Raw genomic sequence first — 14,181 nt, 5'->3', positions numbered from 1 at the left:
ACCATATGTATCAAAAAGGAAATCTCCAGCTGATAGAAAACTATTTAAAGTGTTGGAATCACCATTATATGGCAGAATACTATCTATAAACATTTTTAACAAAGTGTAATTTACACCTGAATTCGACGATTGATTAGAATTCATTTTCAAATTGATTTGACTGTTCTCTACTTTCTGTTCCACTAAATTTAACGAAGTAAAAAAAACGCACTTAAATTGTCGACGTCTTTATCTTCGTTCATAAATTTAATTGATTTTGAAATTTCTTAAAATTGAACTTAAAACTAAGAATCCTTAAAATTATTTCCACCGTCCTAACCAGGGAAGATGAAAGGAGAACAATAGGAATTTTGGGCACTAACCTTGATTTCTCTTAGTCGTCAGCCTATTCTTCCTATTGGAATTTTCCTTGCGTAGCACTGCTTGCGGGGGTGATTTCTTGCCTTCCTTGCCCTCAGTCGAACTCAATCACGTTGGGTTTGTCAGACAGTCTATCACAGGTTCGTTTTGGAGTTTAAGGGTTGAAACCCACGTTTCGCAATCAAATCGTCCCGATGACGTGGCTTTGACCGAAAACTACCCCAAATCCGTCACGACTGCGCCAGTTAAGGTTTTCTAACGAAGGATCTCGTTTTTAAAAAACACTTTTTATTTTGCAAACAGAACTACGAGGTTTTCTTTAACCCGCTACAAGGAGAACTGGACGCAAAGCACAGAGTTGTTATATATATAAAGTTTTTATGCAAGCGTCGCGTCGCAGATACCGGATATACTGAAGCTAGCATTTCATCAGCATTTTCTATCACATAATTAACACGTTCGGGAATCTTTTTAAGTCACTCGTTTATTAAAAACTCGCTCCGCTCGTGTCAAATTAACTCGTGAGTCAAATACCGTTTACCGAACTTGTTGTATAATATACTATTTTTGTTGTCTTCTGTTTATCCACGACATTTTAACTACTAAATTCATAGCTAGCTAAAATTATGGAGCACTTGCGTAGTGGCGTCTCTTGCAGCAGAGGTTTGTCACAGTGACGTCATTCTCAAGTCATAAGTGGTCGCTACTCGTCAGTGATCCGTCAAGGCGAAATGAAAAAAAAAGATGTCTTATTATTACCTCCGAATGTCGTGATGACTTGATTAATTCCAGATATGGACTTCAAACAATGATTAATTTAAACTTTTTCAAATTCTTCTATTGACAATAATATTATACGTATAATGTTTGTTTTACAAAAAAAAATGGTAAATACAAAAGTTATAGACGAGACTAAAAAAAAAACAATTTAAAAATGTTTCTAAATATAATACCCAATGTAGGGTTATGGTCTATACTGAGTGTCTTCGGATTTACGGCCATTTTTCGACAAAAATGCGTTGTTTGATACCTTATATTTTTAACGCCGTTTCGGACAGCCGTAATTTTATTATGCCAACAATTTTATAAAGTGGAATGGTCATTTAACCTATTATCGTTTATACAGGGTGTTTGTGAAAAAATATTGTGTATTGTATTACATATGTATATCATACTTCCATTTAAAAAAAAGTTCACCTTTATTCATTACATGATTCTCCATTGCAACCTCAAAAGACATTCTGTCACTTAAATGGAAATTTTTTTTTCAACAATTTGTTGTGTTCACCCACTAATACAATCAGTTTTTTTTTTTTAATAGGCGCGCACCGTCTATTCATTTTGTCGCTTGTACATTGATACCATAAATATTTTCCAAAATAATCAAACACGAGTCCCCCGAAATTCTATTAAAAAGTATTGAACGTTATTCAATTCATACGGGTTCTTGCTTTTCAGAGAAACCTTAAAAATCTCTCGTGGCAGTACAATTCTTCGTTTCTTCGCTTTTTCGCAAGAAAAACAGCACCCAAACACCCAAACGTATTTATTTAATTGATCAGCAGGGCGAGAACGTAACAGACCAAAACGGAGTGGGCGGAGGCGACGCGCGCCTCTGCGACGTTGCCGATTCTCACGAACGGATAAAAGAAATCGTACGGCAGACGAATGTCTAGACGCGGAGGCTCGACAAAGCGCCGCCTCTTCGGCGCGGTGACGTCGTGGAACGACGCGGCGCCGCGCAGCTCGACGTCCGTCTCGACGCCGACGCCAAACGTCAAATTTTCGAAAAGGAACCGGCGCGTCACGCCCAAAATTTTGTTCTGTTCCTTTAGACGTTCGAAATCCACTCTCGCGTAGACCACGTCGACAAATAGGGAGGTCGCGAGGCGTCGGCACGTCAGCGTCGCGTCGCCGGACGTCGCGGCGTCCCTTCCGGTTCGATTCAACGCGACCGACGCGTTCTCGACGTCCAGGACGTCGGTCCAGTCGGTGGGCCGCGACGCGTCCGCGTTACCGAATAGACCGACGACGCGCGACGTCCCGTTCGAAGCGCTCCACGCGTTCAAAATGGCCACCTGAACGCGTCGGCACGCGGCGGCGTCGTCGCGAGTGACGTTCACCCGCAACGCGCACTTGACGACGCCGTCATAGCCGAAGTCTATAGACGAGTGCGCCGCGCAGCGCCCTCTTACGACGCCGGGCAGAGTTAAAAAATTGTCCGCGAACGCGGTGGAGTTTCGACGTATCGACGAGCCGTCTCTGACGGCCGCGAGTACGGCCCTGCCCGGCACGTATCCCGGGTTGCCGCTTCGCGCCGTCGAATAGTTGGCCGTCCGGCCAGTCCAGTAAAAGACGACGGAGAAATGTTGGACGAAACGGCGTGGGACGTGGTCGAGCGGAATCAAGTCCGCGCGTACGGAATCGATTCCGTCGGAGCCGTTGTGACGCACGACGTAGCGAATTCTTTCGACGGTTGCGTTGCCGCAAGTCCGCGCGACGTCACTTTTCGGGTCGCCGCGCGAACACGGCGCGGGCGGCGTCGCCATCCGCGTGCAACTGTCAAAATTGTCGGCCGCGCAGACGGCGACGTCGATGGCGCGACACACGTTCCCCGGACAGGTCTGCAACCAACAATTCATCTCAACCTCACCCCTTTCGCACGTCACCGTTGATCGGAAATCAGTAATAGATCGGTTTAATTGTTAAAACAATATTCTTCTGCTACGCATCAAAATAAATAACAACTATTAGTTCAGATTTTCACGAAATTATATATTTTTACATGACAACACGGTGTTGTCGAAAAAATTGTCGTGTAAAAATATATAATTTCGTGAAAATCTAAACGTTTAGTTCTTATTTAATTCGATGCGTTGTAGAAGAATATTGTTTTAGCAATTAAAACTTTACATGACAAGTTGCGTAGTGTTTTAAACTTGACTATTGCCGAGAGACTTTGAGCGCATTCAAACGAAGAAATGGTTTTTATTACAATAAGAGACAAGTTTTTGAATGCACGAAGTACCGAAGGACGAATCTGGAATGATTTTTTTATTTTTTTTTTAATTTTTTTTTCACTATTTCATATTTAAAAATGCCGGTTTAGCGTAAACTATTCCAATGAAAAAAATGAAAAAAAAAAAAACAGCAACATACCGCGTAAGAGTTGGTGCTGTTGTCTGTAGCGTTGAAAAGATGCGGCCTTATTATAACCTTGCGGTCCGCAAAATAAGCCAAGAGGCTGGGACGTTTCGACTGCGCAAGCTCGCACGAGCTCTTGGCCGGCTTCAGGTACCCCACGTCCTCGTCGTACGCACAGCTCGAAGTCAAAAAACGTTTGGGCAGCGCTGTGAATAGCGTTCTTAATGGGGGCCGTCGCCCACGACGCGCGACCATAATCCTTACCCAACTTTTCGATCCGCCCGTCAACTGTTAACAACCAGATCGGATCGCCGTACGTCATTTTTCGATCGGGACGGAATCCGCCGCGACTGCGCCACTCCGTCACGTTCCACACATTCCGCAACCCGTAACCTTCGAAATCGTCCACCGTCCTGATCGGCTGCAACACGAATCGTATGAAAAAAAATTTGACCAGTGCACTTCAGCCTATAGTGGAAAAGGCAGATTCCTATGTCAAAAACTCAGAACATTTCACTCAGATTTTAGGCTCTCTCAGGATGGAAAAGGACGACATTATGGCAAGTTTCGATGTCAAATCACAACTTTTTTGTTATTTACTCAAACTTATTTACTTTACCCGTTTTTAAGTTATACCGATTTAAAGTAAACATTTCTTGATTAATAAAACCCTTGTTATCGCAGTTGTTTTAAGTGCAATTACAAACAATAGATTTCAACTATTTTAGTATGATTTTATTTATTATTTTTTATCGATTTAGTTCTGATAACATGATAAATAAATGAAAAAACAGTAAAATACCTACAATTAACTACATAATAAGACATTTCAAAAATTTTGTTCAAAATTATGTCCATTTGCTCGAACACAACTATCAAAAACTTTTAACAGATGAGCTTGTAGGAGAGTCCTTCTTGTGATAGCGGCACACGCTGCACTAATTTTGTTAATGAGATCCGCCATATCTTCGATAGGTTCTTCATAGATAACGTTTTTTAGGTAGCCCCAAAGAAAATAATCTGGTGGTGTAATGTCCGGGGACCTCGCCGGCCACCTTACCGGTCCATTAGTACCAAACCATCTATTGGGATATTCTCGGTTCAAATACCTCGTTACTATTTGGGCATTATGTGCAGGCGCTCCATCCTGCTGTAGCCACAAATTCATTCTAGTGTCAAGAGGCACTTCTTCTAATAGTTCCGGAAGTGTAGTTTGAAGAAATCTTAAATAGCGATCTGCATTTAAAGTTCCTTCGTAAAGGTAAGGTCCAATAAGGAATCCATTTAATATACCGCACCAAACATTGATACTAAAAATTCGTTGGTTACCTCTTTCTGTAATCCAAGGATGGTTTTCGGACCAAAAACGACAGTTGTGTCTATTAACGATTCCATTATTTTGAAATCGAGTGTCGTCGCTCCATAAAATTTTCGAGAGAAAATTTGCATCTTGGCTATACAAATCGGACAATGTCGCTAAGAAATACATTCTTCTAGCATAATCGGCTGGTTCTAGTTTATGAACTAGTTTACTTTTGTACGGGTGAAAAGAGTTTCTATGTAGAATTCTCCACGAAGAACTTATGGTAACACCGGTATTTTCTTTTATCTCTGATAGGGATATCTTGGGGTTATTATCAACCTGCTGAATTACAGCAGCAGTATTTTCATCATTTGTAGCCGTCCTGTTCCTATCTCTTTTAGGTTTTATGAAGCTGCCATATTCTCTTAAGTTTTTACATAAACTTGAAAAGGTTTTTGCATGCGGATAACGCCGTGCGTAAACTCTTTTTGCTTCTCTACAATTGCATCTGCATTCTCCAAACACCAGTAACATGTCTACTTTTTCCTCATTGCTAAATTGCACCATTTTCACATAATAATTCTTAGTTTTTTTTAAACCGAACAAATTTGGATATTTCTTGTGACAAAATGTGACAATTTTTTGATACAGCAATAACAACTTACGTTTGTAATTGCACTTAAAACAACTGCGATGACAATGATTGCCATAGTAACTAACATTCACGGCATACTTGTAAAAATAAGCGTTAATCACATTTTTTATTAATCACGAAATGTTTACTTTAAATCGGTATAACTTAGAAACGGGTAAAGTAAATAAGTTTGAGTAAATAACAAAAAAGTTTTTAAATAATATGTACTTTTGTATGCACGTATTTCCAAAGTCTCTGCAATCGAATAATTTTTCGACGCGTCGCGACGCCCAGCTCTTTGCAGGCGTCGAATTTTTTAAACTTTAGGAAATATCTACTTGACCCCACACTTTGACTACTTTTTACATAAATTAAATATTTCTTTTCGTTTTGGACTTATTGGCGTGCGGAGTTTTAAGTGAAAAACCCTGCATATATATATATATATATATATATATATATATATATATATATATATATATATATATATATATATATATATATATATATATATATATATATATATATATATATATATATATATATATATATATATATACATATATATATATATATATATATATATATATATATATATATATATATATATATATATATATATATATATATATATATATATATATATATATATATATATATATATATATATATATATATATATATATATATATATATATATATATATATATATATATATATATATATATATATATATATATATATATACCTTTTTTCTTTCTTTTTTATCCCCCTTTGATTTGTTTAAAATTGTCAAATTGTGAATCTTGGGTGGACTTCGCTTAGTTTTTTTTTCTTGTTGATTCTCCACTTGGTCAGCTCTATTGTAGCATATTCTTTTTGTTCTACTTTAATAAAGGCTATTTATTATTATTATTATTATAAAATAAATATCATGCTCTCTTTTATTTTTACGTAAACGTGTCCTCAACGAAGGTTCAAGAAAGCAATTTAGAAATATGAGAAATAAAGCCTGCTGTGCCGCCTATACCGCGACATATGAGTGCCAAGGGGTAACTTTAATTAACTTCTCCCATCTCGCAATTTCGGGTCGACTATCAAAAAAAAATCATCTCCGTAAAACTAGATGTGGTAGGGAACGAGAGTAAAGAGTAGTAAGCACCAATACAACTACCGAGAAAGAGAGATGTATTCTTTAAGCGGTATATAATACGCCGAAATACTCCTACTCGCAAGGCATACCCACCTCATGTCTTTGCACGACGTACGATTTTGGGGCGTTACTCTTCACCACGCAAAAAAGCCCAGCCTGATGTACCCACCACTCGTACGGCGTATTGTTGACGTAGACGTGACGCACGTAGTCGCAATACCGGTCGTCGTAGAAGTGACGACCGTCGACGTCACAGTAGCCGAACAGCGCCCTCTTGTCTACGCCGTCGCAGTCGCGGTCGCAACAGCAGTTCACGTCGCAATAGCGTCGCTGCAACGGAGGGGCGGGCACTTAAAAGAGTGACTGCGGGCGACAATAGTATATTATGCAACAAGTGCGGCAAACGGCATTTGACTCACGAGTTTATTCGACACGAGCGGAGCGAGTTTTTAATAAACGCTGCGCTAGCTCGCGAGTCAAATGCTGTTTACCGCACTTGTTGCATAATGTACTATTAAGGCTTCATTATAGCTGTTAATGGTGCTAGGTTCTCATATTCTTGATCGTCTTCTTGCGGTTCAGGTTTTTCATGTTTTCAATTGCATCTTCAATGTTCAAACTGGTCCCCTCAGTCGCTGTAATATTGTCGATTCCAACATAGTTTTGGTTAGTTCTATTTCAAGTATCGTAGATAGTGGGATATTATCTTCTGGATCCCATTCCATTGATGTAGAAAAATCATTATTTTTTTGAAAACCAACTATATTGAAACAATTTTGTTTGGTTTCTGATGAAACTTTATTCTAGGCTGACTGAATAAAATAAAGTGCTTCTAAAATATTTACAGACTTTGCTAAATCTGACGTGCTTCAGTATGAGTCCACGATAATAGAATTTAACATTCCGTGTGATACCCGAATCTAGAGATTGACATACTGATGTCGTAGTTGAGAAGATAATTTTTATGTTGTGTAATTTTACCTCACGGGGGGGTGCGATGCGGCGTTATCCAAGAATAATAAAATTTCCCAAAAATTGAACTGAGGTGGCTTTTACTTGATGAAAATCCATTTATCAAAATAAATAAAAACTAAAAGTTCAGATTTTCACATATATATATATATATATATATATATATATATATATATATATATATATATATATATATATATATATATATATATATATATATATATATATATATATATATATATATATATATATATATATATATATATATATATATATATATATATATATATATATATATACAGGGTTTTTCACTTAAAACTCCGCACGCCAATAACTCCAAAACGAAAAGAAATATTTAATTTATGTAAAAAGTAGTCAAAGTGTGGGGTCAAGTAGATATTTCCTAAAGTTTAAAAAATTCGACGCCTGCAAAGAGCTGGGCGTCGCGACGCGTCGAAAAATTATTCGATTGCAGAGACTTTGGAAATACGCGCATACAAAAGTACATATTATTTAAAAACTTTTTTGTTATTTACTCAAACTTATTTACTTTACCCGTTTCTAAGTTATACCGGTTTAAAGTAAACATTTCTTGATTAATAAAAAATGTGATTAACGCTTATTTTTACAAGTATGCCATGAATGCCATTGTTATCGCAGTTGTTTTAAGTGCAATTACAAACAATAGATTTCAACTATTTTAGTATGATTTTATTTATTATTTTTTATCGATTTAGTTCTGATAACATGATAAATAAATGAAAAAACAGTAAAATACCTACAAGTTAATAACCAAAATTATTATTGCAATTAACTACATAATAAGACATTTCAAAAATTTTGTTCAAAATTATGTCCATCTGCTCAAACACAACTATCAAAAACTTTTAACAGATGAGCTTGGGTCACTTGTAGGAGAGTCCTTCTTGTGATAGCGGCACACGCTGCACTAATTTTGTTAATGAGATCAGCCATATCTTCGATAGGTTCTTCATAGATAACGTTTTTTAGGTAGCCCCAAAGAAAATAATCTGGTGGTGTAATGTCCGGGGACCTCGCCGGCCACCTTACCGGCCCATTATTACCAAACCATCTCTTGGGATATTCTCGGTTCAAATACCTCGTTACTATTTGGGCATTATGTGCAGGCGCTCCATCCTGCTGTAGCCACATATTCATTCTAGTGTCAAGAGGCACTTCTTCTAATAGTTCCGGAAGTGTAGTTTGAAGAAATCTTAAATAGCGATCTGCATTTAAAGTTCCTTCGTAAAAGTAAGGTCCAATAAGGAATCCATTTAATATGCCGCACCAAACATTGATACTAAAAATTCGTTGGTTACCTATTTCTGTAATCCAACGAGGATGGTTTTCGGACCAAAAACGACAGTTGTGTCTATTAACGATTCCATTATTTTGAAATCGACTTTCGTCGCTCCATAAAATTTTCGAGAGAAAATTTGCATCTTGGCTATACAAATCGGACAATGTCGCTAAGAAATACATTCTTCTAGCATAATCGTCTGGTTCTAGTTTATGAACTAGTTTATTTTTGTACGGGTGAAAAGAGTTTCTATGTAGAATTCTCCACGAAGAACTTATGGTAACACCGGTATTTTCTTTTATCTCTGATAGGGATATCTTGGGACCGTCCTGTTCCTATCTCTTTTAGGTTTTATGAAGCTGCCATATTCTCTTAAGTTTTTACATAAACTTGAAAAGGTTTTTGCATCGGGGACTCTTCTATGCGGATAACTGCGTGCGTAAACTCCTTTTGCTTCTCTACAATTGCATCTGCATTCTCCAAACACCAGTAACATGTCTACTTTTTCCTCATTGCTAAATTGCACCATTTTCACATAATAATTCTTAGTTTTTTTTAAACCGAACAAATTTGGATATTTCTTGTGACAAAATGTGACAATTTTTTGATACAGCAATAACAACTTACGTTTGTAATTGCACTTAAAACAACTGCGATAACAATGGTTGCCATAGTAACTAACATTCATGGCATACTTGTAAAAATAAGCGTTAATCACATTTTTTATTAATCAAGAAATGTTTACTTTAAACCGGTATAACTTAGAAACGGGTAAAGTAAATAAGTTTGAGTAAATAACAAAAAAGTTTTTAAATAATATGTACTTTTGTATGCGCGTATTTCCAAAGTCTCTGCAATCGAATAATTTTTCGACGCGTCGCGACGCCCAGCTCTTTGCAGGCGTCGAATTTTTTAAACTTTAGGAAATATCTACTTGACCCCACACTTTGACTACTTTTTACATAAATTAAATATTTCTTTTCGTTTTGGACTTATTGGCGTGCGGAGTTTTAAGTGAAAAACCCTATATATATATATATATATATATATATATATATATATATATATATATATATATATATATATATATATATATATATATATATATATATTATATATATATATATATATATATATATATATATATATATATATATATATATATATATATATATATATATATATATATATATATATATATATATATATATATTGTAATGTATTGTAATTATTCAAGACATGTATACTTGCAAATTGCACGTGCAGACGTCGCTATCCCCGTCTCGTTCGGTACTTTTCGTTTCTTCCGACGCGTTCCTGCGACCTGACGGAGCTCCTTTGAGGCCAGTCACGTTGAGGTGCGCCACCTCCGAAGCAACGGTAGTGCAGTTACCGTCCCGATCGCAGGAAACTGTCGCGGGATCGGTGGTAACTTGGACGGTTGTAGTCGCGAGGCCCGCCCCCGACGCAAAGAACCACGCCCCCAGGAACACCCACGCGAGGTACATAGTCTCCGCCCACAAAAAGTCAATATTCAACGCCGTAGTTGGTAAAATTGCGCAGGACGACGTTCAGATCGAACGAGACCACGCCCATCGCTTCGGTAGACAACTTGTAGCGCTCGGTGGGGGAAAAGACTAAGTCCGAGTGTCTCAGCTGAGGCCCGCCGCCCAAAAAGAACCGCACGAAACGGTCACGGGCGGAGCCTAGAGGCCGCCACGTGTAGCAGTCGATCGAGTGAGATCCCGGACCGCACGGGACCGTCACCAAACCGTAGCCGAATAGGTGTGCCCTGCCCAACCAGTCGAGGTGGTACACTTCGATGTAGATCTTCGGCCAACCTGTAACCAATCAGAAATGGTGTGCGGTTTTGGGCTTTACAACCCTCAATTCTAATTTGTCTAACACGTTTTTCATTCGGTGATTTGTACGATATGTAAAAAATTCCGGTTAAAAATTGAACGTCGCTACGAAATTTACCACGCCAATATGTATCGCGAGCCGTCGGCAGCGAAGCGTCTTATTAAACAGAAGAAGGAAAGATTAATTACCTTGAATTCCAGCGGTGGCAAAATGGATATCTATAGGAAACGACCAGGTGGATTTGGTCTCGTCAAACGGCGAGTGAGTCACCTGTGACTGGCCTTTCGCTTTTCCAGAGATTAATTTCCAATTGTTACCGTACTGAAAATACCATTTGCAGAACAAATGACCCTCGGGGAAATCTTTCGCTTCGCTGATTTGGCCAATAACATGCACTTCAGCCATTTACTTTATCGACGAACTGTGCCGAAAAAATTTGTTGTCAACCAAAGTTTGTTTAATTTGACGTCGCCTAGCAACCGGCTGCGCTTCTCCCCACCCCCTTCGCGGTCGGTAATTTGAATTTTATCGGTACACATTAACATTTGCAATTCATTTACAAATACAATTATATAAATTATGGTACTTGATTACTAAAATCGCGAATGTACTAATCTTATTACACTTGAAAGCCCGAAGGTCCACGGGACGTTTCACATAAAACATTAATAATGCCTATAAAATTTAACGGGCCTGAGAACATACGGATACAAAGATGAATATTGAATATGGATATTGATACCGATAATGTTGAAAATGATGATGTTCTCAAACGAATTATATTAAAAAAATCTTAATTACATATTAATATCACATTAGGCGTAATGACGTCAGATTTCGCGAATGGGTCCATCTTACGAGTGGGGTCCCGGCGTCACCGCACATGCGCTTTAAATGTGTTAAAACCTGAAAGATCGGTATTTACGATTCCGGCCATTTTGGGTTTGTGAATTTTTTACTGTTTTTTTTTGGCCAGATTGAACGAGTAACTCCACGTAAGTAAGTGCTAGAATCATTTATATCGTCATCAGTTATTGGAAACTTTGCTAACACACTCCGTCACCCGCCTTCCTAGTGGTCCCCTTGGTTACGGTTTCCGGAAAATTTTCAAAGGGTCCTTGCAGATTTCTATGCGGTTAAAATGCCGAGGAGGCCTCACGCGAGTCGTGACTCGGATGCACCACCCGTGAAGAAAAGTTCTGGCACCGTCGCGGGCAACATTGGACTGAAACAGGGCGACATACTTAAAGACAACATTGGCAAACGCTGGAAGCTCGGTAAGCCGGTGGGGGTAGGAGGTTTCGGCGAAATCTACGATGTCTCGGACAACGTCAGGAAGAGAGACGTGACTGGTAAAGCTCGTTTTGTGGCCAAGATTGAGAAACACTCCAATGGACCGTTATTCGTGGAGATAAATTGTTACCTACGACTTTGCAAGTTGGAAAAAAGTAAGTCCTTTGAGGCGAGTCATGAGGGACACACGTAAAGTATCCTTGTGTATTTTTGTTGCAGTAGGAAAATGGAAGATGGAGAGAGGTTTGGATTTTTTAGGCATGCCCCATTTTGTGGCGTCAGGCTCCCACTTTAAAGACGGTGACAGGTACCGGTTCCTCATCATTCCGAAATACTCGAGGGACTTAGAAAGGATTTTCCAAGAGAGGAAACGGTTTAACTTAAAGACAGTATTGGTTGTTGCGAGACAAATCGTTGACATACTGGAATATATTCACAGTCATGGATATGTGCATTCCGACATAAAAGCATCCAACATTATGCTCGGTGAAGGACAGCATAAGTCGACGGTGTCAACTGCGAGGAAAATGCCGACGCGAAAGTTAAGAAACATCCAAAAAAGCCCCGTTAGGGTTACTGGCAGAACGTTAAGAACAAACGTGATTCCGAATTACCTAGATGATATTCCGTTTCTGGATGACATTTTAAATGAATACGAAAACTCGAATAAAACTGTTATAGTGAGCAGAGACAAAGGTGAACGTGTATTTTTGTTGGATTATGGCCTCGCCTCCAAGTATGTGTTAAGTGACGGGAGTCATAAGGAGTTTAGCTCCGATCAGCGCAAAGCCCATGCTGGTACACTGTTGTTTTGCTCAAGGGACGCTCACAAGGGCGTCACTTCGCGGAGGTCAGACCTCGAGTCGCTCGGGTACAATATTTTGTACTGGTTGACGGGAAGCCTGCCTTGGATGAACAACATACATGAACCAGAGGTGGTAGAAAAAAAGAAGGACAGGTGTTTCGGAAACGTCCAGGCTTTTTTAGACGATTGCTTCGAGGTATACCCGAGGTGTCTGCTCCGCTTCTTCAACTACCTAAATGAACTTAAGTTTGAGGTTAGTTTTGGTTTTGGTTGGCTGCCACTTCGCATGAGAACAGACATTTTGCAGGAGACCCCAAACTACAACTTTTGCCGGTCGTTATTCAGGAGGAACTTGAAGGAGTGCGGGTACAGCGACGATTTAAATTTGGACTTTGACGGGGCGGAAGATTCGACTGTTGTGATGCAGAAGATCATACCGAAAAGTACTGAGAAAATAGCCACGGCCTTGTTCCGAAGTCCGTGCGTACCCCTCGATTCGAATATAATTTTTCAACGGTAAGGCCTGACATAAAATGGTGGCGGTGGATGTCAAATTGTTGTAGGCCCAAATTACGCAAGAAGATCAAAGACAAATACGTCAAAATGACGGTGATGAACTGGTCTAGAATCCTCATCGATCCCGAGACGATCCTAAAGCAGGCGGCTCAGAAGAAATCGGTGTCCGAGGAGCCGAGTCCCGGGGTTCTAGAAATAGATTTGGAAGCGATGAATCCGACGCCCGCTATGAGAGACGTCTACGAAAGGGCTTACGAAAGGGGCGGTTTGTCCCCTCCAAATAACGGACTTTTCGAGTAAGTGAGGTTAGGGTTTTAATGGTCTGGAGTTGTACGTTCGGGGCTCCTATAGGTTAACAGAATGCGATAGAATCGACGGGTATACGGCAGAAATGATGAAGGTGCACAGACAAATGGTGGAACATTCGGAGCTGCAATTGATACAGAGAAAACCCAGGAGGCGTCGGAAGAGGAGGGCGCGATAGGGTCCATGGCCTACCATTAATTTGTCGCTTTTTTTTTTTTGTTAATGATAAGACTGACGTAATTATATTAGGGTGTGGTATTCCTACAGGATCATCCTTGCGAACAAATCTAAGCAATGTGATCGCGAGAACGCCGCTCGCGGAACCACAGTTCAAAAATTGCAATATATATTCCCCCAATTTCGTTTCTGTTGTTACTATATTGTAATAGATTAAGTAATTATCGTGTTGTGATTTATTTTTGTATTTAATGCTATATATATATGGAAATTATTTTACGTTGCAAGAATTTATTTAATGGAAGTGCTTCCGCTTCGCTCTTGCGCAGTTATT

The 14,181-nt window shown here is 39.0% G+C and overlaps 3 protein-coding genes across 5 annotated transcripts; 1 reads left to right on the top strand and 2 right to left on the bottom strand.

The window, feature by feature from the left end:
• Positions 1 to 1,291: 1,291 nt before the first annotated feature.
• LOC132698507 (tectonic-3-like) lies at positions 1,292 to 10,395 on the bottom strand. The gene is made up of 5 exons (XM_060664625.1): positions 10,135 to 10,395; positions 6,688 to 6,924; positions 3,769 to 3,925; positions 3,520 to 3,710; positions 1,292 to 2,984 (listed from the first exon to the last, which is right to left on the bottom strand). Exons 1-5 carry the CDS (start codon positions 10,393 to 10,395, stop codon positions 1,911 to 1,913), a joined length of 1,920 nt encoding a protein of 639 aa, XP_060520608.1. The 3' UTR covers positions 1,292 to 1,910.
• Positions 10,396 to 10,414: 19 nt separating this feature from the next.
• On the bottom strand, positions 10,415 to 11,221 carry LOC132698508 (B9 domain-containing protein 2-like). The gene is made up of 2 exons (XM_060664626.1): positions 10,939 to 11,221; positions 10,415 to 10,728 (listed from the first exon to the last, which is right to left on the bottom strand). Exons 1-2 carry the CDS (start codon positions 11,153 to 11,155, stop codon positions 10,415 to 10,417), a joined length of 531 nt encoding a protein of 176 aa, XP_060520609.1. The 5' UTR covers positions 11,156 to 11,221.
• Positions 11,222 to 11,598: 377 nt separating this feature from the next.
• Positions 11,599 to 14,122, top strand: LOC132698540 (serine/threonine-protein kinase VRK1-like). 3 transcript variants are annotated; one of them, XM_060664681.1, is made up of 6 exons: positions 11,599 to 11,749; positions 11,875 to 12,198; positions 12,263 to 13,101; positions 13,156 to 13,364; positions 13,412 to 13,660; positions 13,716 to 14,122. In XM_060664681.1, the coding sequence occupies exons 2-6, from the start codon at positions 11,892 to 11,894 to the stop codon at positions 13,846 to 13,848; spliced, it is 1,737 nt and encodes a 578-aa protein (XP_060520664.1). In that variant the 5' UTR covers positions 11,599 to 11,749; positions 11,875 to 11,891; the 3' UTR covers positions 13,849 to 14,122. The 3 variants fall into 3 exon arrangements, with proteins under 3 accessions (XP_060520664.1, XP_060520666.1, XP_060520665.1); XM_060664683.1 differs by having other exon boundaries at positions 11,641 to 11,749; positions 11,826 to 12,198; XM_060664682.1 differs by lacking the exon at positions 11,599 to 11,749 and having other exon boundaries at positions 11,757 to 12,198.
• The last annotated feature ends 59 nt before the right edge of the window (positions 14,123 to 14,181 follow it).

This window comes from Cylas formicarius, unplaced genomic scaffold (genome assembly GCF_029955315.1).
Source record: "Cylas formicarius isolate icCylForm1 unplaced genomic scaffold, icCylForm1.1 PGA_scaffold_2__14_contigs__length_35257938, whole genome shotgun sequence".
Classification (NCBI taxonomy): Eukaryota; Metazoa; Arthropoda; class Insecta; order Coleoptera; family Brentidae; genus Cylas; species Cylas formicarius.
The sequence above is the reverse complement of the archived record's forward strand: the minus strand, read 5'-3'. Positions and strand labels throughout refer to the sequence as shown.

What these genes read in the sequence shown, in the direction of transcription:
- LOC132698507 (XM_060664625.1), bottom strand. Translation starts at nt 10,395, where the DNA reads ATGTACCTCGCGTGGGTGTTCCTGGGGGCGTGGTTCTTTGCGTCGGGG. An exon ending in CGGGCGGATCGAAAAGTTGG is followed by an intron (nt 3,711 to 3,768) that starts GTAAGGATTATG and finishes CGCTATTCACAG; the next exon opens with CGCTGCCCAAACGTTTTTTG. An exon ending in ACAGCACCAACTCTTACGCG is followed by an intron (nt 2,985 to 3,519) that starts GTATGTTGCTGT and finishes TGTTGGTTGCAG; the next exon opens with ACCTGTCCGGGGAACGTGTG.
- LOC132698508 (XM_060664626.1), bottom strand. Translation starts at nt 11,155, where the DNA reads ATGGCTGAAGTGCATGTTATTGGCCAAATCAGCGAAGCGAAAGATTTC. An exon ending in TGCCACCGCTGGAATTCAAG is followed by an intron (nt 10,729 to 10,938) that starts GTAATTAATCTT and finishes GATTGGTTACAG; the next exon opens with GTTGGCCGAAGATCTACATC.
- LOC132698540 (XM_060664681.1), top strand. Translation starts at nt 11,892, where the DNA reads ATGCCGAGGAGGCCTCACGCGAGTCGTGACTCGGATGCACCACCCGTG. An exon ending in TAAATGAACTTAAGTTTGAG is followed by an intron (nt 13,102 to 13,155) that starts GTTAGTTTTGGT and finishes GACATTTTGCAG; the next exon opens with GAGACCCCAAACTACAACTT. An exon ending in CCAAATAACGGACTTTTCGA is followed by an intron (nt 13,661 to 13,715) that starts GTAAGTGAGGTT and finishes GGGCTCCTATAG; the next exon opens with GTTAACAGAATGCGATAGAA.